Raw genomic sequence first — 24,540 nt, 5'->3', positions numbered from 1 at the left:
AGTTCCTCCTGTTTTTTACCTGCTAGGTAATTAAAGAAAGTTGTACTTCCATACAACAGCTATTACAGTACAGCAGTTTTCGAAAGAAGCCCCATAACCCATAACTTTATTGACTTTTCTGACAAATCAGACAAAGTTTGTCTGATTCAGCCAGTTTTTACTCGTTTTTAATCGCGCTACTTCAGAGTTCTTGACGCCTGTAATTTTCAATAAACTATTGTAATTATAGAATTACATATTATGAAGCAATAAGACGAACGGAATAGAACCAATTAACGAGTTATAATCGTCAATAAACAAATAAGCAAAACGCATATTTTATTGGTAACAAATTATGTGTTTCTGAGACTTACTACAATATTTATAGACGAAGGACAGCCAAATATAAAATTACTTTGTAATTTGTACACATCACAAAACAGTTAACAATGTGGGAGATCATATCAACACAAGTAAGCCCTGCCAACAGTTTGGAACCAGATGACATGGTTATTAAGTATCCCAACATCTCATACATATTATAATCTATTAAAAGCGAAAGGTCACTGACTCACTCACTCATCACGAAATATCAGAAACCAAGTGTAGTCTATGAGTCTCAAACTTTGCATTTTAGATTGTAGGTGCTCACTGAGACGGGATTTTGCAAAATTGAATCCCTAATGGGGTAAAACGGGGCAAACGCGTACGAAGTCGCGGGCGGCCGCTTAGTATTAACTAAGCAGAAGAGTTTGTTTGCTGGAACGCGCTAATCTCAGAAACTGGTCTGATTTGAAAAATATTTTTGTGTTGGATAGCCCATTTATGGAGGAAGGCTTTAGGGTATATAACATCATCCTACAGACAATAGAGGCGGAGCAGTAATGAAAAATGTTGCAAAGACGGAAAATATTATTTAAACTATTTTCACGCGTACGAAGTTGCGGGTACAGCTAGTAAATGTATACTCATCACTCTGTTGTATTTTGAACTGTACATCCTTCGGCATAAGGAGTGTTATGTTTAATTTATTTTAAACGTGTTCATCGTATGAGCGTTGACCTAATAGCATTGTAATGCTAATTGCTGTTCGTCTTGCGATTTTATTGTATACAGGGCGATTCGAGTTAATAGGCTGTCTTGAATTCATCTCAATGGATACTCGTAAAGTATGACACCGTTTAAGGTCTTAATTGTTGGAGCAGAAATAAATATATTCTGCTTCAAGTACACATTACAATAATTACCAGCCTAGCTCTACCTTTTCTTTGCAAATAATTTTATTGCTTATTTTCAGTGTCTTTGAACGTACAGATCAGTTGAGAATGAAACCTATATCATATCAAACAATGTATTTGTTAGGAATTAAAAAAATGAGGAATTGAACAATAGAATATTAGTTATGTGGTTACAAAAAGTTTTTTTTTAGACTTGGCAGCCGATTAATATTAAATTCTTCAGCTAATTTACGATTGAATAATTAGGTACACATATTATTGAAGTGAATCTTATCCATTAAAATGTACCTACTCTTATTATTATTTAATTAAATTTTATAGATCTAGAGAAAGTAACGTTACATTGAAAGTTGGCTGACATTAATTTGTGTGTAACAACTGCTTGTAGTCCGTGTAGATGTTAGTTCAATTAGGTTCAATATTAATAAAGTGTTTTATTGCCTTTTTTTAGTAACAGTGGATGTCTGGATGTATTCTTACCCTGTATACTCAATGATCAACTAATTAAGGAAAAAAATGAGTAACACATAAATTATGTTGTACCTTATTGATATTATTAAATTGACCTGTTTATTAGGTTAGACTATAAATATTAAAGTAGGTAAAAGGATAGGCACAATGTTTTTTCCTTATTGACAAATGCATTAAATCATCCAAAATTAATGTATGTAATATGAAAATATGTTTTGATAAAACACTGCACATGTGTCTACCACATTATTACACTCTAAAATAATTAATTAATATGTCCTATCCACTACCAATGTAACCATACAAAATTCACGCGTATATGATTGTAACAAGGTTCACTTTTCCACAGCGGCATGTGTTTCAACTCGCCCGAGATAACGCCATCTATCGAGCAAGTGGAGATACTCTAAAAACATTTAAAACAAGTCCTATTCACCACCAATGTCCCCATACTAAATTCCCTCGTACATGTTTGTAACATGGTTCATTTTCCCACAGCGGCATGTGTTTCAACTCGCCCGAGATAACGCCATCTATCGAGCAAGTGGAGCACTGCTTCGGCGCGATGCTCCCCGGCCTAATCATATCCACCACCAATGTAACCATACAAAATTCCCTCGTACATGTTTGTAACAAGGTTCATTTTCCCACAGCGGCATGTGTTTCAACTCGCCCGAGATAACGCCATCTATCGAGCAAGTGGAGCACTGCTTCGGCGCGACGCATCCCGGCCTGTACGACTCGCAGCGCCATCTGTTCGCGTTGAACTTCAGGGGGTTGTCTTTTTACTTCCCTGTTGATAGTAAATTCGAGGTATGTGTATTTTTTTTTATGGATTCAAGTAATTATTCATGCATGATACTTAGGCGTACCGCCTGCCTGACCGCCCATGGGGCAGAAAAGTTCTTGAGTGGCGACCACGGGTCGGAAGCCGTGGTGAGGGCAGGACCGACGATCTGGCGAAGGTCGCGGGAGGTGCCTGGATGCAGGCTGCGCAGGACCGGTCGTTGTGGAAGTTCTTGGGGAAGGCCTTTGTCGTCATTTGGCTGAAACGAACCGCCTGCCTGCCCTCCCAGAAATTTTAAGCTCCTACAAGAACGAAACCTATTAATAACGAAACACGAGGTAGGTCATGTTTCGTTCATAACAGAAAACTGCTAAACATGATGCTTTACTTTCCTGCCAAAAAATCCCGGAATATTGTTTAAGCACAGCAATTTGACACTTCGGATCTAAAAATTGCAAGGCAATTACGAATGATCCCTTCAGAAAATGTGTTGAATAAGGTCTTAATTTGCTTGCAGCCTGGCTACGCGCACGGGCTGGGCTCGCTACAGTTTCCTAACGGGGGCTCGCCAGTCGTCTCCCGGACCACTATCTACTATGGATCTCAACACCAGGTAAGTTTGGCAAGTAAAATAATATTAAAAATACACGTAATTAGGTCTAACACCTGTGTAAAGTAAATATTGTCCCACCGCCGAGGATGTAGGAAAAAGAAGCATGAAGCCAGATACGAGTTGACGAGTGTAGATTGTAGTTCCGTTAGTTTTGTCGTTTAATTATTATAATAAGCATGTGAATGAGTGCGAAAGACGATTCTCGACTCGAATCAAAGAGCGACCTAATAACCTTAGCCTCTCGATAGACGTTCTCACCATGAAGTGAGAATCGATCAGCGAATCTTTTTTGACAGCTCTTGTCGCTGTGAGAAGATTGTGGAGGAAAAAGTTCTCTCTCTTTTTTGACACGAGCATATTTGCTTAGCGGGAAAATAGTTGATAGTTAGGCTGTCTGCCTATTTACTGGAGCAGAGTGGTACTTTGCGAATCAACCAATGCGAAGACCGGTCGCAGTGTGAGCAGACATTGTGAGCAATCCTAGTTCCTTACTATAGTCTGGTCTGTGAGCACGTAGAATTTTGTCTCGCTATGGCTCGCACACTCACTGCGGCCGCCCGTCGCACAGTCGCGACATCAATATAATTACGCGCGAGCGATAAGGATGGGTAGCTTGGGGTCATTGGACGAAATTCTACGTGCTCAGAGACCGGGCTTTAGTCAGTGTTTTCTCGGCAGGCCAGCAGTGCGGGCGAAACATGCGCGGCGCCGCTGCCAGAACTGCCGCTGTCGTGCTACCGGCAGCAGCTGCACCTCCGCCGCTGCCACGTACTGCGCGCGGCCGGCGCCACGCAGGGGCTGCGCCTGCACATGTTCACGCAAGGTCAGTACACGTTCACGCAAGGTCAGTACACGTTCACGCAAGGTCAGTACACGTTCACGCAAGGTCAGTACACGTTCACGCAAGGTCAGTACACGTTCACGCAAGGTCAGTACACGTTCACGCAAGGTCAGTACACGTTCACGCAAGGTCAGCACACGTTCACGCAAGGTCAGTACACGTTCACGCAAGGTCAGTACACGTTCACGCAAGGTCAGTACACGTCCACTCAAGGTCATTACACGTACACGCAAGGTCAGTACACGTTCACGCAAAGTCAGTACACGTTCACGCAAGGTCAGTACACTGGTAAAACTGTGTTGCTAAACCATCCTGAACTCTGATCCAGCTACGGGGTGACGTAACCATCTTTTAAATGTACTACCTGTTAAAGTCAAAGTCAAAGTCAAAATTTCTTTATTTGTTTAGACTAATAAATAGTTCTTACAAATCGTCATATGCTCTTAAGGAGCCTCTACATGTCTCATAATCTTTTTACCCTACCAGCGCTTCGAGACCAACATTTGGCAAGTGCTGAGAAGAAGCGCCGCAACAAACTCAGTCACCACTGTCTGCCGGTTAATATAAATAAATAGAAATAGTAGTAGTAGGTACATTCGATTCAGGAGCAGTTCACTGAATTTACCATGCATTCTTGTATGGTGTATCATAAGAATGGGTATACAAGATTGCGTGGTATATTAAACAAGGTAGTGACGTGCTAATATCTAGACTTACATATTAAGGTACTAGTAGAAATGACTCGCATACATAAATTTGAATAACTTGGATTGACCAGTCCCCGAAAGCAGCGCCTGTTCACAGACATGACGAGTGAACCAGCCATCGCTTCACTCGACCATATTAGAGGGAATGTAACGACCCGCCTCACTACGCCACCACCCCAGAGACATTTTAGTGAGAATGACAATGCCAAGTTATCTCTTTAAAAAAAAACTAATAATAAAGCTAAGTAACAGTCCAGATTGAGAAGCATGACACTTTAACATTTGAGAAATTATTATTAGTTTATACAATATTACTTTTCATTTTAATTCTTTTTAGTGCGAGCATGAGAGGACCATAATCCTACTCCCAGGATGACTTATCATTAAGAAAATCTCGAGTTGTATAATAGGCTTTTTTAAGCATGTGATCTTTAACTATACCTTTAAATTTATTATACGGTAGCTCTTTATATTTATCAGGGACTTTGTTATAAAAATGGATACCTTGTCCCATAAAAGTGGCAAACACTTTATTAAGTCTAAAAGCGGGTATAGATCAGTATGGTTATGTAAATGAACCACACATGTTAGGCAAATAAACGATTTAGGTACCATTAAAAAATTATTGCATTCCACTTACTTAGCAAGCCATATAATTTTGCCATTGTTAATCCTTGGGGGAGGCTTTTATCCAGCAGTGGACGTAATTTGGCTGAAACGACGACGAAAGACGATAAGCTCGCTCCTGCACAGAGTGGTGCGAGTCTTAGAATAGGCGCACACCGTTGATTTTTAGTTGGCCGATAGTTGTGCCCGATTTTAAATTGTATGAAGAATCGGCCAAATCGAATCGGCGTAGTGTGCGCACTCCCATACATGCCCATACTGATCAACTGCCCGACTAAACTATCGGCTGACGAAAAATCAACGGTGTGCGCCTACTCTTAAGGCGATTAGTGTCCTCAATCCGCGCCAAATGGGCATTTTGTAAAGCCTACTCCTCTTTTACTGCTGGACAGAAATAGTTGAAAAAAATATATGTTATAGAACCGGTCAAGGACTACATTTGTGACGTTTGAATTTTCGCTACGTCTCTTTGTTTTGGATTAAAAAAATAAATACGGGACATCGATTTTTTACTTAAATTCCCTACTCCTCCAAAACGGCTATGTTAATTTAAAAGATTTTTGCACGAATAGATTGGGAATTCTTTAATCTTTAAATGACACGTTGCGTTTTTCAATCGAACATTACTTTCATTCATAAATTTTACTTTTGATAAATTCCGAACGTTTTGCTGTTGAGGGGGCCTTCGCGGGGTGCGGGCGGCAGTCGGCCGCTGGCCTTCAGACGGGGAGGTTGTGTCACTCGCTGCAAACTGACATTAGCGATCAAAATGAATTTTTTTTTTGGCTAAGTTGCACCACCTGACGTGACCTAACTTTGACCGTAGCTTTGGCGATAACCGGTGTTTTTTGTATGGAGTTAGACAGACTTTTGACGCTTGTCAAAGTTGAAGTAAGATGGTGCAACCCAGCTTTTGTTCGACAATAGATTTTATGTCAGAATTGTTCATAGAGTACGTGCAGTCAGACAATACAATTGAATTATGACGCGCTCAGACGCTATTTTCTACCTGAATAGAATCTATTAGTGTAAAAAAACTATAATTGACTCCAAAACAACTGCACTAGATAAATACAAGTAGAAAAATTATAACGTTATTTATTTACTAGGCCTTTGCAATCAGTATCCAAATTAGGAGCTAGTCAGAATCTGTAACTTAATCGATTTACGTGAAGAAAACAATTTATATTTTTCATACTTATTAGAATTAGATTTTAAATATGTTTCTTCGCGAAAATACCACAATTAAAAATAACACCTGTAACGCCCCTGGGTCTGCGGGTGTCTATGGGTGACGGTAATCATTTACCAACAGGTGATCCGTTTGCTCGTTTGCCTCCTGTCACATTAAAAAAAATTAAGATAAAGTGGTATTGAATTGTTCTATAGAGCTTATTAAAAATTTGGATACTGATTACAAAATTAGCCATTTTCGGAGTCGGTGTCGGTGTCCTACCTTTTGGTGATTCGTTTTGGAGTTGGTTTTAATTTTTAGTGAAATTAATCTATTTCATGCCTTTAGTAGACTATAGGTACCCAGTAGACCTTGTTGTTGCCACTGAAGGTGCATAGGTACTCAGTACATTGATACCATATTTTTCATGTTAAGTGCAAATAAACTTCCCTAAATTACCAAACCATGAAACGTACCTATATTATTAAAAAGTTTCGCAGATAAAAACTGAAATCCTCTTATAAGGTGATGAATTTTAGGAGCATGTCATGAAACCAAAATTATTAGCATACAAGAGCTTGTTTTAAAAAAAAACTTTTTATTTATGATGGGGAATTTACTGCGGCGTAGTAGCAGAGATTTTCCGTTTGTAGATCGTAATAATTTCGAAGAATAGGGATGTTTCGTGGATAAAGCAAGAAAGTAGCAAGAGTTTGAATAAGTCCGTCGGTGAACTTACCAAAAAAAAACTCTAAATGTAATTTTTCACTTTTTTAAACTTATGAAAATTTAAAGAGATGAAGCGCACCAAAGTTCAGAAGATGAGGCACATGACGTCAAGGCATGCTTAAAAATGTGGCGATTTGTGTCGTCACGCGGAATTTCATCGCATCATTATCTTCGTAATTACTTATTCAATTGAAAAATAAAAATATCCTGTGTCCAATATTTTTTGATAATGTAAAATTGACGGACCAAAAGTCTTTTTTAAAGAAACTAGCCTATTCCTATGGCCACATTCCAGCTCCATCATCAGACCCTGCAGTTTCCCTTAGAGAATTGAAGACTCATGATTTTCAAAGTAGCGTACCTACTTACATAACATTAGGTACTTGCTTATACAGGGTGTCCCAAAAACAATGGATAACCCTTCAACCATCGATAGGCCTCGCCATGGTCCCCCTAACGTCCAATTTTGACCCCAGTAAAAATATCACCGTTTTCAAGATTTTTAAGTTTTTGTGCATTTTTAGAAAATTGTAATGAAATTATTTAGGTATAATAATAAATAAATACAAATCAAACGAGCCTAAACTCGATGGAATCGTTTATTCCCGGAGTTGCTATGGGGCCACTGGCATTCCAGCTCTACCATCAGATCAGCTCCATGTCATCACAATCTTGCATTGTCACCCGAATTACATGTATATCCGAAATTTGAACTCAATCAATTGATGAAGGATTTCTAATAAAAAGACAAATACATTTTCAGTTTATTCTTCATAAGTGATAGACAAAAGCAGAAACATTTGCTTTTTTAGGCCATAGACAATACTAGGTACTAATGCGTTCCAATAGGGATGATGACTGGGTAATGAAATCGAAATTCTATTTAGTCCGTCAGACAGATAATTAGAAAATATTAGACTCATATTTTTTAATTTTTTCCATAATCGAATAATTACAGTATTATATTGAGTTGAAATGTCGCGTGACGTCACATTTGAGTAAAAATTCTACTCAAGCGTGGCGTATCGCGCCATTTCAACTCGATGTAGCACTGTTATTATTTAATTATGAAAGAAAATAAAAAATATGAGTCTAATATTTTCTAATTATCTGTCTGGCGGACAAATAATTGAAATTTTGTCATCTAGCCTAGTTGTCGTCAGGAAGTTGGTCTAACTAATTCAGCTTGCAACTAATTCAGCTTGCAAGATTCCACCCGAACAAACATTTATGTAATTACCTACATACATCATAAATTGCAAGCTAAATAAAAGCTTGTAATAAAGTCGGGTTTGTTCAAATTTCGAGAACGACTGAACCGACAAAAACATTAGAAAATTTACGAAAAATAAAATAAAATTTTATCCCGTACAAAATGTTCATGGATTTTGTTATTTTTATTAAATACCTTTACGCCTGAGTTAAATGACACCGACATCAAGGTTCATCAATTTAAGTTTAAAATAATAGGCAGTAATGTATGAAGAAAGAGCTTCTATTCTGTATCTACCTATGCCCGTGTATTTTTGATCGGTGTCAAATCGGAGTTTTTGGTGCGGGGTACGCGGGTGTTGCTCGCGGCGTGAAGGTCAAACGCTCAAGGTCATTGAGGACTCTAATCGCCTTAAGCTTATTACTACACACTTGACTTACTTGACTTATGGTCCTATGTCCCCTAGATGGGGCAGAGGGCGTCCACAACAGTCCTCCATCTCGTTCGGTCGTGAGCTTCTCGCTTGATCTCGCTCCAGGTCTTGCCGATCTTCTTCGCCTCGTCCGCTACAGTGCGCCGCCAAGTATGCCTGGGTCGACCACGTTTGCGTTTTCCTTGGGGATTCCAATCCAGAGCCTGCTTAGGGATGTGATCGGGGTCCCTTCGGAGAGTGTGACCAATCCAGTTCCACTTGCGACGCTTGATCTGCTGGTCGATCGGAATTAAGCACTATTGTGTGTTTATTTCAGCATACACTAGTGCTTAGTTCAGCACCATTGTGTTAGTGTTAGGACGAATATGACCTAAATACTAATGAAACCTCTAATCGTGTTGCAGGCACGAGCCGGGCACTGGAGCCGGTGCAGGTGGCGGTGTGCCGCGTGCTGCGCTTCGGCGACAGCTGCCAGGCGGTCGCGCGCGCGCTCGGCGCCCCCGCGCGCCTCTACTACAAGGCGGACGACAAGGTAGGCGGTCGTGCTGCGGGCACAGCCGGCTGGAGCCGGTGCAGGTGGCGGTGTGCCGCGTGCTTCGCTTCGGCGACAGCTGCCAGGCGGTCGCGCGCGCGCTGGGCGCCCCCGCGCGCCTCTACTACAAGGCGGACGACAAGGTAGGCGGTCGTGCTGCGGGCGGACGACAAGGTGAGTTGTCGTGCTGCAGGCGGTCGACAAGGTGAGTTGTCGTGCTGCAGGCGGTCGACAAGGTAGGTGGTCGTGTTGCAGGCGGACGACAAGGTGAGTTGTCGTGCTACAGGCGGACGACAAGGTAGGTGGTCGTGTTGCAGGCGGACGACAAGGTGAGTTGTCGTGCTGCAGGCGGACGACAAGGTAGGTGGTCGTGTTGCAGGCGGACGACAAGGTGGGTGTCGTGCTGCAGGCGGACGACAAGGTAGGTGTCGTGCTGCAGGCGGACGACAAGGTAGGCGGTCGTTCTGCAGGCGGACGACAAGGTAGGCGGTCGTGCTGCAGGCGGACGACAAGGTAGGCGGTCGTGCTGCAGGCGGACGACAAGGTAGGTGGTCGTGCTGCAGGCGGACGACAAGGTAGGTGGTCGTGTTGCAGGCGGACGACAAGGTGAGTGGTCGTGCTGCAGGCGGACGACAAGGTAGGTGGTCGTGTTGCAGGCGGACGACAAGGTGGGTGTCGTGCTGCAGGCGGACGACAAGGTAGGCGGTCGTGCTGCAGGCGGACGACAAGGTAGGCGGTCGTGTTGCAGGCGGACGACAAGGTAGGCGGTCGTGCTGCAGGCGGACGACAAGGTAGGCGGTCGTGCTGCAGGCGGACGACAAGGTAGGCGGTCGTGCTGCAGGCGGACGACAAGGTAGGCGGTCGTGCTGCAGGCGGACGACAAGGTAGGTGGTCGTGCTGCAGGCGGACGACAAGGTAGGTGGTCGTGTTGCAGGCGGACGACAAGGTGAGTGGTCGTGCTGCAGGCGGACGACAAGGTAGGTGGTCGTGTTGCAGGCGGACGATAAGGTGGGTGTCGTGCTGCAGGCGGACGACAAGGTAGGCGGTCGTGCTGCAGGCGGACGACAAGGTAGGCGGTCGTGCTGCAGGCGGACGACAAGGTAGGTGGTCGTGCTGCAGGCGGACGACAAGGTAGGCGGTCGTGCTGCAGGCGGACGACAAGGTAGGCGGTCGTGCTGCAGGCGGACGACAAGGTAGGTGGTCGTGCTGCAGGCGGACGACAAGGTAGGTGGTCGTGTTGCAGGCGGACGACAAGGTGGGTGTCGTGCTGCGGGCACAGCCGGCCGGAGCCGGTGCAGGTGGCGGTGTGCCGCGTGCTGCGCTTCGGCGACAGCTGCCAGGCGGTAAAAAAAAATCTCACTAAATCTCACGCAGGGGAGAGGGGGGATCTCGACAAATATCACGTAATTTTTACAGCAAGAAACAGGGCATATTTGCGAGAAAAGTGGGTTATTTTAAATTAAAAAACATATATTTTTATTATTCCTAATGATAAATTATTATTTTTATTCTAAACCGTCTAAGAAACAGTAAAGAAATTAGAAGATTTTCTTTTTAATTCTAATCGAAGCACGGATTTACATTTCCATTGTAAAAAATACGCATTTTAATTTTCACGTGAGATTGTGGGGGGGGGTCTGGAAAAATCTCACCAAGGGGGGCGGGGGGGTTGAAAAATTGCCAAAATTGTCTCATGTAATTAATGGACGCCCCCTAAGAGACTAGGCGCAGACCACCGATTTTTAGTTGGCCGATAGTTGGACCCGATTTTCATTTGTATGAAGAATCGGCCAAATCAAATTGGTGTAATGTGCGCACTTCCATAGATGCCCATACTGATCAACTGCCCGACTAAACTTTCGGCCGATGAAAAATCGATGGTCTGCGCCTAGGCTAAGTATTAGTAGTTTTTATTATAAAGACATCGAAGGGCAAGGGAGGACAGAAGCTTCTACACACCTACCTTATGTGTCGTTCTGAAGAGCGGAGCAGAAGTTATATCGAGGATCTTAGTATAATTGGTATTATTTAAAATGGCATATTCGGGATTATTCCTACCTCGTTCCCACCACTGCAACTCCTGTGTAGCCAGGATCTACAGCTTGAATAAAAACCCAACCATTGAAGGTCAAGTTTGTCCCGAGGGAAAGTTAAACTGTCATTGGCCCCGCAACTAAATAAATCAGAAGAACATAGGAGGAGGACAAGGTAGGTTTAAAATAATGTGACGTTTTACTTTACAGGCAACGTCATAGGTTATAGGCGATGGCGTATCAAAGGGCAGGGGATGGCAGAAATAGTAAGCCTCTACATAGGCTTAGGTTTCGTTCTTAGTTAATAAAGTACTTGCCGAAGGCGTTGTTTTTTGATCCGTAAACTTAAGTGGCAGTAGGCGGGACACATAGGTCGTAGAACTGATAGCCGTTGGGGTAGAAACAGTCCTCGAGTGACTCCCACGGAATCGAAAAGGCAACGGCGGCTCCTGTCCCTATTTTATTTTTTCAGGATTTCTCGTTGTGGGAATCCTGGGGGCAGGCCATTGTCTGGGAGTGGACGTCATTTCGTTGAAATTATGACTCAATTGTGTATTAAAAAGTTGCTAGCTAACATGTGATGTTGTGTCGCACAGATGCGGATTCACCGGCCGACCGCGCGCCGCCGCCCGCCGCCAGCTTCTGACTATTTCTTCAACTACTTCACGCTTGGCCTGGTAAGTGATGTCAAAGTAAATTCGTAATTACTTGTCAATCAAACAAGTAATTACGATGTTATGATGCGTTGAAGTTCCGCGTGACGTCACATAGTGCTACACTTTTATAAACTTCTTGACGTCACAGGCCTCTTCTTTTGAACTTTGGCGCCCTTTATCTCTTTTAATTTTCATTAGTTTGAAAAAGTGAAAAATACGTTTCGAGTATTTTTTGATAAGTTAACAGACTGACTAATTCAAACTCTTGCTGTTTACATCTCTATTTAGTGACTTGATTTTTTTTGTGATTCCAGGACGTGCTATTTGATGCGTGTACGCACCAAGTGAAAAAGTTCGTGCTTCACACCAACTACCCGGGTCATTACAACTTTAATATGTACCACCGCTGCGAGTTCGAGCTCGCCGTGCAGCCCGACAAGTAAGTAAGCTCGCTCCTACACTCAGTGGTGTGGGACTAAGCTCGCTAATAAATAAGTACACACAGAGGTGCGGGACCAAGCTCGCTACCACACATGATGATGCGAGACTAAGCTCGCTACCACACATGATGGTGCGAGACTAAGCTCGCTACCACACATGATGGTGCGAGACTAAGCTCGCTACCACACATGATGGTGCGAGACTAAGCTCGCTACCACACATGATGGTGCGAGACTAAGCTCGCTCGTGGTGCGGGATTAACGCGCCACTGCAACTTCAATATACACGAGCTCGCCGTGCACCCCGACAAGTAGCATAATTCTGGACTAAGCTCGCTTCTATTTGTATATTAACTTAACTAGCTTTCCGCCCGCGGCTTCGCCCGCGTGAAATTTTGTCTGTCACAGAAAATCTTTATCGCGGCGTCCCTGTTTCAAAAACCGGGATAAAAACTGTCCTATGTCCTTTCCCGGGACTCAAACTATATCTATGCCAAATTTCATCAAAATCGGTTCAGTGGTTTAGGCGTGAAAGCGAGACAGACAGAGTTACTTTCGCATTTATAATATTATGTTAGTATAGATCTTGTAGGCAAGAACAACGCGTAAACTGTTATCGCCGCGCTCTCTGAACTTCAATATAATTAAAAAACGTAGCTTAGTTTCGTGATGTGGGACTGGTAGGTAAATTATACAGGCCGTAAAAACGGCAAAGTGGTGCGGAATTAAGCACGTCCGGTCCAAGGTAGAACTAAGCTTGTTATTGTACGTACATGATGACGGGGCCTAAGGGAGTTCTATTCAAAAGAGAGAGTCTAAGCTAGCTAGTACTCACAATGGTGCGGGACTAAGTTCGCCACTACATGCAGTAGTGCAGGACTAAGCTCGATACTATACAGAGTGGAGTGGGTTTAAACCCACTATAGTCTATCCAATATAGCTTGATTAGAATGACAGCTGCCATCAAAAGTAACGACATAACTTTGTAGTAGCGATCAATGAGAGCTAAATATTAGCGGACAAGAAATAATTCACGTCTGACCTACAAACAATATTTTCGACGACAGTGCTTCCAATAAAAATGTTAATTTCGTGTAAATGCAGCGTTAAATTACACCAATAAGTAGTAATTCGAAATTATAAAAATCAAGCTAGAGTATTAACGACGTCTCTACAAGGTTATCTCGAGTTACAAAAATGTTAGTGTTGGGACATATCGACAAATGTAATATTAAATTAAAACTAATTTTTTTACATATTTAACAATTTTTTTTTTCTAACTAATTTTTTAACATATTTAAGTCAAGTTATACGTTTTTAGGGTTCCGTACCTCAAAAGGAAAAAACGGAACCCTTATAGGATCACTTTGTTGTCCGTCCGTCCGTCTGTCAAGACCCTTTATCTCAAGAACGCGTGAACGTATCAAGCTGAAATTCACATGAAATACTCAGGTCTATTGTCCCTTTAAGCTGTGAAAATATCAAACTTCTAAGCCAAGCCAATCAAAAGATACAGCCGATTATGTCGATATTTTCAACAAATTTTCGACACTCGCAAAGGAATCAAAACCTACAGGATACTTCCCGTAAACTCAGAATCTTGAAATTTGGCATAAAGCATTGTCATATAATGCAAATATAGGAAAAATTGCGAAAATTACATTTTTTTAGTTATATAATATAATAAAAATATTTTAATAAAATGAAACTTACTACCTTATTTCTCACTAACGAATAAAGGTATCAAATTGAAATTTATACCAAATACCTAGATCTATTGTCCCTTTAAGAAGTAAAAAAATGAAACTTCTAAGTTAACGCGATCAAAAGATACAGCAGTTTATACCGACACCTTAGACGAATTTCCGTCACACGCTAGGGAATCAAAACCTACAAGGTACTTCCTGTGAACTCAGAATCTTGAAATTTGGCACGAAGCAACGTTATATAGTACAGATAAAGGAAAAATTGCGAAAATGATAAATTTGAAGTTATATAAAATTTAAAATATTATTTTTGCTTACATGACAAAATATTTTTTTAATAATTATAAACTTACTACCTACCCTTTTTCACATGAACGCGTAGAGATATTAAAGTTGAAATTCATATCAAACAATTCTTAAATCTAATTGCCTCTAAACTGTGAGAAATTCTAAATCAACGCAAAAATTCAAAACGCTGAGGTAGGTACCTACCTATAATGCAAATATAGCAAAAATAAATAAATAAAAAATAATCATACCGCATATTTTGAAATTCGCCACTACTCGCAACGGAATCAAGTAAGTAATTTGATTTAATACGTCATAAATTGTAAACCGCTACGTTTGTACGGCGGAACCCTCGGTGTGCGAGCCCGACTCGCACTTGGCCGGTTTTTTCTAAATGTTCACTATTAAAAACCAAAAAACATTTCATTCTTAAATAATCAAACATCGGAAATCAATCACCGGTAATTTTTTGGGTATTCATAGCACCGTTGCTCTAGAAGAGATGCCCACCGCCCTCTAGCGAGAGGAAAAACCCACTGAAGAACACTGATGATAATGACTACGACTTAGGTTGTACACCCTTGACATGAATTTTAAATTTTACTGTCTTTAAATTTAAATCATAATTGTAATTTTTATGAATAAAGATATGAAGAAAAATTAGGTGCATTTTTTTATATCATTTTTTCGAAAACTTATCGATACATCTATGTGAACCGTACGAAACATACCCAGCACTAGTCACATTCGTTTGACAGCCGTCATTCTAATCAAGCTATATTGGATAGACTATAAGTGCACTTGTTAGTATTAATGTTGCTTATTTATTTCATGTAAAGCCTAGTCCGTGAGCACGTAGAATTTTGTCCAATGACCCCAAGCTACCCATCCTTATCGCTCGCGCGTAATTATGTTGCTGTCGCGCTCGCACACTCACAGCGGGCGCGCGTCGCACAGTCGCGACAGCAATATAATTCCGCGCGAGCGATAAGGATGGGTAGCTTAGGGTCATTGGACAAAATTCTACGTGCTCACGGACCAGGCTTTAGATTAATATCCCGTTCAATATAGTTTTTATTGCTCTAGTTTTGGATTACGTGAGGTTAGTTATCCAAAAACATGTTTTGACTAAGAACATAGGACTAATTTTGAATATGAAACTCCAGATGCGACCCGAACTCCTTGGTGGACAACCGCGGCGTGGTGTCCGTCACGGCGTACAGCAAGTGGGAGGTGGTGTCGCGCGCGCTGCGCGTGTGCGCGCGCCCCGTCGTGCTCAACCGCGCCTCCTCCACCAACACCACCAACCCCTTCGGCTCCACCTTCTGCTACGGCTACCAGGACATGATCTTCGAGGTGAGTGGCAGGAGGCAGGAGTCAGCTACTCAGCAGCCAAGAGAACCCAGCCAGGAGTTAGCCAGTCAGCAGCAGAGGAGATTCTAGAGTCTCCTTCACCAACACCACCAACCCCTTCGGCTCCACCTTCTGCTACGGCTACCAGGACATGATCTTCGAGGTGAGTGGCAGGAGGCAGGAGTCAGCTACTCAGCAGCCAAGAGAACCCAGCCAGGAGTTAGCCAGTCAGCAGCAGAGGAGATTCTAGAGTCTCCTTCACCAACACCACCAACCCCTTCGGCTCCACCTTCTGCTACGGCTACCAGGACATGATCTTCGAGGTGAGAACCCTTGCACAAGATCCAGGAGATGGTTCAAGGACCCAGGAGTCTGTTGCGAGAGTCACGAGTAAGGAGTCAGCGAGTCAGCAGCCAACCAGAGCCTCTTTCACTAATACCACCAACCCCTTCGGCTCCACCTTCTGCTACGGCTACCAGGACATGATCTTTGAGGTGAGAACCCTTGCACAAGATCCAGGAGATGCCTTGAGGAGCCAGGAGTCAGCCAGTCAGCAGCCAACCAGAGCCTGTACCAACAACAGTACCAATGTTGTTTCCGGGACCACTTTCTGCTACGACTACCAGGGCATAATCTTCGAGGTGAGCACTCTTGCACAGGATCCAGGAGATGGCTCAAGGAGCCAGGAGTCAGCTGCGAGAGCCACGAGTCAGGAGTCAGCCAGTCTGCAGCCAACCAAAGCCTCTTTCACTAATACCACCAACCCCTTCGGATCCAACTTCTGCTACGGCTACCAGGACATGATTTTTGAGGTGAGTGAACTAGGAACCATAGGTCTACTCCGCTAACACCAGCAAAGGAGATTGATGTCAGTCGCATTCAGCCACTGATACCACCAACACCTTCGCCTTCGAGAACCCTTTCACAAGATCCAGGAGATTGCTTGAGGAGCCAGAAGTCAGCTAACCAGAGCCTGTACCAACAACAGTATCAACCTTTTCGGGACCACTTTCTGCTACAGCTACCAGGAAATGATCTTTGAGATGAGAACCTCCTTATAGAACATAGGGGATGCTGCGCTCAGGCGTGACTGTCACCAACAACACCGATGGGTCCACTTTCTGCTGTCTTTGAGGTGAATGCCCTCAAGGAACCAGGACTCAGCCATCCAGAGTCCTCCACCTACACAGCAACACCACCAAGACAATCAACACACTAACGCTCATATTCACAAACATTACTATGAGGTCTCACAGTGCGTGGACGCACAGGGACACACGAACCAATCACAGAGCTCTATTCAACGCTGTGCGTCCGATTTGATGTTTCACTTAAGCACCATCTCGCGGCGTGGTGTCCGTCACGGCGTACAGCAAGTGGGAGGTGGTGTCGCGCGCGCTGCGCGTGTGCGCGCGCCCCGTCGTGCTCAACCGCGCCTCCTCCACCAACACCACCAACCCCTTCGGCTCCACCTTCTGCTACGGCTACCAGGACATGATCTTTGAGGTGAGTGAACTAGGAACCAGGAGCTGACTCATGGCTCCAGCTAGCAGCCAAATGGACCCAGCCAGGAGTTAGCCAGTCAGCAGCCAGCTAGAGTCTCCTCCACCAACACCACCAACCCCTTTGGATCCACCTTCTGCTACGGCTACCAGGACATGATCTTTGAGGTGAGAACCCTTTCACAAGATCCAGGAGATGCCTTGAGGAGCCAGGAGTCTGCCAGTCAGCAGCCAACCAGAGCCTGTACCAACAACAGTACCAATGTTGTTTCCGGGACCACTTTCTGCTACGACTACCAGGGCATGATCTTTGAGGTGAGAACCCTTGCACAAGATCCAGGAGATGGTTCAAGGAGCCAGGAGTCTGCTGCGAGAGCCACGAGTCAGGAGTCAGCGAGTCAGCAGCCAGCTAGAGTCTCCTTCACCAACACCACCAACCCCTTCGGATCCACCTTCTGCTACGGCTACCAGGACATGATCTTTGAGGTGAGTGGTTTCCAACAGGACTAAGGAACCAGACCAGGAGTTCAGGAGTCAGCCAATCTCAATTAGCAAGCAGCCAGCTAGAGCCTCCTCCACCAACACCACCAACCCCTTTGGATCTACCTTCTACTACGGCTACCAGGATATGATCTTTGAGGTAAGTGGCAGGAGGCAGGAGTCAGCCAGCTAGCAATAAGCAGGACATAGCCAAGACTCAGGCAGGCAGCAGCCAGCAGGACCTAAGTTTAGTCAGACAGCAGCCGCGCTTAGGTATACAGCAGCCAGCCAGAGCCTCTTTCACTGTTAGTGCTAACTCCTTCGGCTCCACCTTCTGCTACGGCTATCAGGTGGTTCGAGATGAGAACTTCCTCATAGAACATAGCGGATGTTGCGCTCAGGCGTGACTGTCACTAACGACACTGTCTTTGAGGTAAGTAACCTTAAGGAACCAGGAATCAGCCATCCAAAGTCCTCCACCTATACAACAACACCACCAAGACAATCAACACACTAAGGTAGGGTTGCACCATGTTACTTTAATTTTCAAAAATCTGTCAAACTCCATACAAAAAGCACCGGTTGTCGTCGTAGGTACCGTCAGGGGTTATCATGAAATAATGTGATGTGGGTCTCGATCTCGAACCCACTAATCCTGGATTGTTCTTCCTGCCGCTAAGTGGATGTCGCTTTGGGTACTAGAAACAACCACGACGCCTTCCAATGATGTCCTTCCTATACTATTACGGTTGCTCCTACCACACATGCCCCTTTATTGGACCCAAACCACTAAGCTAAGGACAATGGGCAAAATGGTACCCGGCTCTAATAGATATGTGTCTAGTATCGTTTGAAAGGTCTTACCAAGATGAACAACTTTTACTATGGCCACCAGCCTCAGATCTGGTTGTGTACGAAGATATACCTACTTTTTTGCAGAATGGTACCCGGCTCCAATAGTTATGTTTGTAGTGTCATTTGAAAGGTCTTACCAAGACGAATAACATTTACTATGGCCACCAGCCTCAGATCTGGTTGCGTTCGAAGATAAAGATACTTTTTGTGTAACCTAAGTATCATACAGTATGGAAGGCAGACGCGCTCGGGGCAGGGCACCGACGAGATGGTAGGACGCGGTGAGGAAGACGGTGGGCGGGAGTTTGCATCGTGCGGTCCACACAGCTTATGACCGCAGTCTGTGGAGGAACACTATCTGTGGTCGCGATTCTCATCAGTGAGGGACCGAGGAAGAAGAAGAAGAAGTATCATACATACGTGTCCATCGTATGGTACTTAGGTTATTCGAGGCAGGAAGGGTTTACTGCTCCAGCATCCTTCCTTAACTCTATAATTATTGATGGGGATAATTGTGAAGTAAATATTTTTATTTAAAGAAGTACTACCCCCTTATTAATAAAAAGTTACACCTAGGAAGAACCTTGGATTAAAATGACATTTCCATACCAAATGACAATTTAAGCCAGAGTTCAACTAGGGTGTAACTTTTATTAATAAAGGGGGTTAAAGTTTTATTACTTCTTAAGGGTTTTATTATGAGTTGCTAAAGCGAATAAACCCACAAGACCCAATAAGTCCACCCACAAGATGGACCGACGACCTCATAAAGGTAGCGGGAAGGCGCTGGATGCAGGCCGCCACCAACCGGCCATTGTGGAAATCATTGGGGGAGGCCTATGTTCAACTGGACGTCCTATGGCTAAAATGATCATGATGATGATGATGAAAGCGAATAAAGGGCTAATAGCTTGGGTAGTTCATCGTAGGTATAATCCTTTCCTTTTCAATGCTTCTTTTAGTTATATTAATAGACTAGCTTTCCGCCCGCGGCTTCGCCCGCGTGGAATTTTGTCTGTCACAGAAAAACTTTATCGCGCGCGTCCCTGTTTCAAAAACCGGGATAAAAACTATCCTATGTTCTTTCCCGGGACTCAAACTATCTCTATGCCAAATTTCATCAAAATCGGTTGCGAGGTTTAAGCGGGAAAGCGTAACAGACAGACAGACAGACAGACAGACAGACAGAGTTACTTTCGCATTTATAATATTAGTTGGGATTAGTTGGGATAGTTGGGATTGTAGTCATAATACATACTCGTATACATGGATGATTGTGTTATACTTTCATTATAATACTTAGTGGAATTACTGCTTTCAAAACGTGAATTAGAACTGGCCCCATAGCAGACATTTTCCTACATCTAAAGGCCTTTTAAAATATATATTGGTTATGGCTATTGGAGCGGGTACCACTTTCCATACATTTGTGCCCATCATCCTTTCTTGAAACATTGCAAATCAGTAATCCGCTAGCCATTTAAAAAAGAACGAAGAGAACGGCGACTTCTTATCTACTCACCAAGAAAAAGGGTCCTCCATATTCAAAGAGAATCTTGGAGAGTTCGTACTCTCGCTCCCGCTTCATCCTTTTGATCAAACTGTATTCTTCCGCAGGTGATGTCGAACAACTACATAGCGTCGATAACTCTGTACCAGCCCGAGGGGACCCGGCCCCACTACGCGGTCAGCTCTATCGCGTGACACGACCAGGTAATAACCATTTTTGTATACCTCGATGACATTATCATACTTCTTATAAAATCTGGAGAACATTTAGTATACTTCGATGATATGCTTATACTTCTTATAAATTCTGAAGAACATTTAATATACTTCGATGATATGTTTATACTTCTTTTAAAATCTGGAGAACATTATTGTATACTTCGTCGTGCTAAAAAGTGTACCTATAAGGTTCCCAACAACATGAGTAATGGTAATTCATTCTATAGTTACGCCCGTTGAATATGTGTTCTGTTGTCTTGACATAAGTATCCTTTTTGCAGGTATCTCCCATCCAAGGTAATTACGCGTCCTGAACATGTCGGTTCTCAGCCCCCACGCAAATCCTCCACTCGTGTGATCACGACCACTACATATCCCAAACACCTAAAAGGAAACAGTATTTCAAATGAATGTGATAAAAACTGTGAAAAAAAAAACTAAAAAAAGTGAGTGACAGATCTCAAGGTGTGTAATAAGCTTAATTTAATACCTTAGCTTCAATGGACGGAAAAAATATAATTTTTAATTTTTAAACCCCCTACGTTAAGTTGAAGTGGAAAGTGGACAGTTTTTTTATTATAAATAAAAAAAAATTAGTCAAATGCGTTTTGTTTTAACAATAGAAGTGGCGCGGTCGGAATTTTATTTGGCATGTTATTGTTTATGTAAGTGTATTTTTAGAATCATGACATAATAAAAATAAACACTCATATTTAAGTTTATTGATTTAGAAAAAAAAACTGCGAGTGGAATTTTAATATTTTTATTTATATTATAGCGTTTGCATATTTAAAAGTATATTTTTGTTGTTTATTTATAAAATTCACAATTAAAATTTCGATCGCACTGCACGACCCATATGAAATAGAAATAGACTGCTGTAAATATTTTTGAGAAAAAAAATTACGTATGAAAAAATTAATTAAAATATTTTAAAAACTAAAAAATCTAAATTGATGTATTTTTTCTAAAAATCTGATATTCGAATGTAAAGTGACGTATGTTAGGACGTGTGTCAGTTGAAACAGATGTGTAATGTAATTTGAAACTGTAAGTATGTATTGCTAAATAATTATTTATAAGGGATATTCAAACATTCGCATTTTAAAAGCAATATTCGCTAATGTAACATACAATATACTGCCCTATTTCCTAGGATGTTATCACTATATTCGTTTGTTTGAATATTACTTGGTAATTTTGTTTTGGTTGTTCCGAAAGAATCGATGTACTCAAAAATTAAATGGTTTATGCACAAATTTCTAACTACAACACGGACTGTTCTTTACATAAATAAAAAAAGATGCCACTTTTAAGCAGATTCTTTAAAAAATACGAGCGATATATTCATCGATGTTGTACAATGTATCGCAACAGAACTTTTAACAACTTTACTAACAATTCAATTAATTGTATAAATATTTACACATGACCTGACACAGTTTCTGTGCATCTTTTGAAATATTTTGACATGTGACCAGCATAAAAAACAAATTATTGTAAAGAATACGTAAGACTCTCCGTCTCTTTTCTAAATACTTTACTGTAAAAATGGTGTCAGTTTTTTCGATGGTTTTAGTTAGACCATCAAGCCAATCGTACGTGCTGTAGTTATAAATAAATAGCCAATACCAATTAGGTACTTCTTTTGGATATTACCTAATATTGTTATTTATTATAGCGGACTCGTGTTTTCGATACAATGAAAACATATTGATATGTCTCACAGCAATTGTAATAGCGGCGTGGATCATATACGTTCTTAAAGATGTTTATTGTTGATTTGGTTTTCGAATAAAACTTACATAAGCCTGGCGTCCATTTGATCTTCGATATTAATTGTTTCTGTACACTGACATGCATTTCGATTAGCTCACAAATAGGTACAGGCATGTCTTCATAAAAATAAAAGACACTCTTAATAAATCGTTTAAAATTCTTTTCACTGAAGTAAAATCTATATTTCACAGAAAGTTGATTGTTAAAACAACAATGTTTATTTTGTGTATTTATGAATTTTTAAGCGAGCGAAGCGAAATAAGTAGCTATATTCCGACACTATATTCAGTGATGAACCCCAGGCTTAAAATTATAAGACATTTTTTGAAATTAATAAGAAAATTAGAATAACGTATTGTTTCCACGCACTATTGTCCTAGAAACAAATTTGTTTTTGCTCATACAAACTTGCTTTTCGATTTAGTCCCACATTTTACAGGTACCTAAAGAATCGAAGAGCTAAGTCCGATGTTTGAAATTGTTATATTTATGTAGCGGAACTGTTGATATTTATAATAATATGTAATATAATATTTAGCGCCGAACACAGTCGTTTTGTTATAAACAACTTATTATAATTTATTTTACCTTTTTGTACGTTAAGCAACAGTGTGGTTAATGATATGTAGCAAATGTAATTGAACTTAGAGAGTGGATAAATGCTTTTTAAATGCTTGAAACAAAAATTTAAAAAATATTTTCGTTATATGAATGAATGTTAAATGTAAGCGTGTTTAATACGAAATTGACACTCATAAAATAAGTTCAGTCACAAAATAATTATGTAGTCTTTTTTACTCTTGACTATTTTAATATTAACTCTTTGGGAACGTTTTGACAGCTACCACTGTAGTGTTCAAGGGTCATGTTTCAGTAGTCTATCCATTGACAGCTGTCAAAACGAATCAATGTACTTTACATTGAAAAATAATATAAAATTCCAACTCTCAGACCTCTTTGATTTTTAGCTTCTGAGCTGTTCATTCTTAGTGCCAATGTTGTGCGCGAAATTGGAATCTATTATGAAAAGCCTAAGTCTTGTTTTCGGATATAATGAGCTTAAAGTAGGCTACAAGTAGGAGCCTGGTTGTGATAAACTTCTGCTGTTAAGGCATATGACACTTAACGTTTGTGTAATAAGAGTGTTGCTTGATCGTTTGAACTGCTTTGGCTGTTGCGGACGCTAAGGCAGTTTGACAATGTCAGACACAACTGTCAGTGCGGTTTTTTGACAAGAAACTAAAGTTGGGATGTCAGCTACAGCCTGTCATATTTATGTAAATAAATTCAATATCGTTTCGAATATTGTCTCCGTTACAATATTTTTAATTTTATTAAAAAAATATAGAATAAAGTGAATAATCAACTAAATATTTTTATATTCACTAAAGAACAAAGTTCTGACACGTGTCACACATGAGTTAATGTCATGTGAAACCTGATGACCTATTACGTCACATACTGTCAGCAGCACATCAGACTGTACATTTTATTTCAAAATCGCATATGATGTGCTGTTTAAAGTCAGCAAACGACATTTTGTGACGTTGTATGCCCCTGGGAGACTCTTGGAACTTTTGTCCTCAATTAAATTCCAAACGTACAATCAAATTACTGACAGTAATTTTACGTCTATTCCTTCAAAAAAGTTGATTAAAAAACTATTTCTCGCCTTAGACAGTTGTTGTCTGACAACACATCGTACAGTACGTTTATTTATGCACAATGTAGCCTTTTTCCACAGCGAGTGAGGTTTGAGACTACTGAGTCTGTTTGTGAGGGAAAAAACAATAAAAAAATTGAATCCCCCAGCTCGCCAGTGGAATTGGCGGGAAACACGTGTGTGATTGTCTTAAAATTAGTGGCTGTGGTGCCATACAACAAAAAAAAGTTAAAAATTCGACAAATAATACAATAAAAAAAGTATTAATTGTAAGGTAGCGTATGCTGCAACCTCGTTATTGAGGCGCGAGTGTTTATGCTGTTTTTTTAATTATGTATTGTTTTTTTATGTAGTTATAATCTTTATTTTAATAAAAGCATTAATTTAAACATGGTTTAATTTGAACCAAATCACTAATCATTTTAAAACGAACTAATTACTTTAACCAGATAAAATGCAATAATGACGCATGTACAATCCGGTCGAATTAGCTGCGCGCCTCGCTGGAATACTGGTCCACAAGAAGTCCAGGCTAGCCGCTAGATGCGCCTCTAAACCGCGAGCGAACTCTGTTTTGGCAGGCAGCGTATAGTCCATTATCATCTGCCAGGGAAACAAATAAGTTGTAGTCCCTCGTACCTGCACATCTCCCCCGTTCGTCGATGTGACGTCATGGCCGCCAAGTGCGCAGTTAACCGACCGGGTTGTAAAAT

At 41.6% G+C, this 24,540-nt stretch overlaps 1 protein-coding gene across 1 annotated transcript in view; it reads left to right on the top strand.

The window, feature by feature from the left end:
* LOC135083066 (PHAF1 protein CG7083) overlaps nucleotides 1–24,339 on the top strand; it is a 35,809-nt gene extending 11,470 nt beyond the window's left edge. The window contains exons 4-14 of the mRNA XM_063977829.1: nucleotides 2,342–2,501; nucleotides 2,993–3,088; nucleotides 3,767–3,911; nucleotides 9,217–9,344; nucleotides 11,974–12,054; nucleotides 12,348–12,472; nucleotides 15,634–15,823; nucleotides 16,129–16,654; nucleotides 17,157–17,326; nucleotides 20,275–20,370; nucleotides 20,667–24,339. Of these exons, the coding sequence (XP_063833899.1) occupies nucleotides 2,342–2,501; nucleotides 2,993–3,088; nucleotides 3,767–3,911; nucleotides 9,217–9,344; nucleotides 11,974–12,054; nucleotides 12,348–12,472; nucleotides 15,634–15,823; nucleotides 16,129–16,654; nucleotides 17,157–17,326; nucleotides 20,275–20,361 (1,708 nt within the window). The 3' untranslated portion in view covers nucleotides 20,362–20,370; nucleotides 20,667–24,339. The remainder of the gene's footprint in view (nucleotides 1–2,341; nucleotides 2,502–2,992; nucleotides 3,089–3,766; nucleotides 3,912–9,216; nucleotides 9,345–11,973; nucleotides 12,055–12,347; nucleotides 12,473–15,633; nucleotides 15,824–16,128; nucleotides 16,655–17,156; nucleotides 17,327–20,274; nucleotides 20,371–20,666) is intronic.
* The last annotated feature ends 201 nt before the right edge of the window (nucleotides 24,340–24,540 follow it).

The sequence above is a fragment of the Ostrinia nubilalis genome, chromosome 22 (assembly GCF_963855985.1).
Source record: "Ostrinia nubilalis chromosome 22, ilOstNubi1.1, whole genome shotgun sequence".
Lineage (NCBI taxonomy): Eukaryota > Metazoa > Arthropoda > Insecta > Lepidoptera > Crambidae > Ostrinia > Ostrinia nubilalis.
The sequence above is the reverse complement of the archived record's forward strand: the minus strand, read 5'-3'. Positions and strand labels throughout refer to the sequence as shown.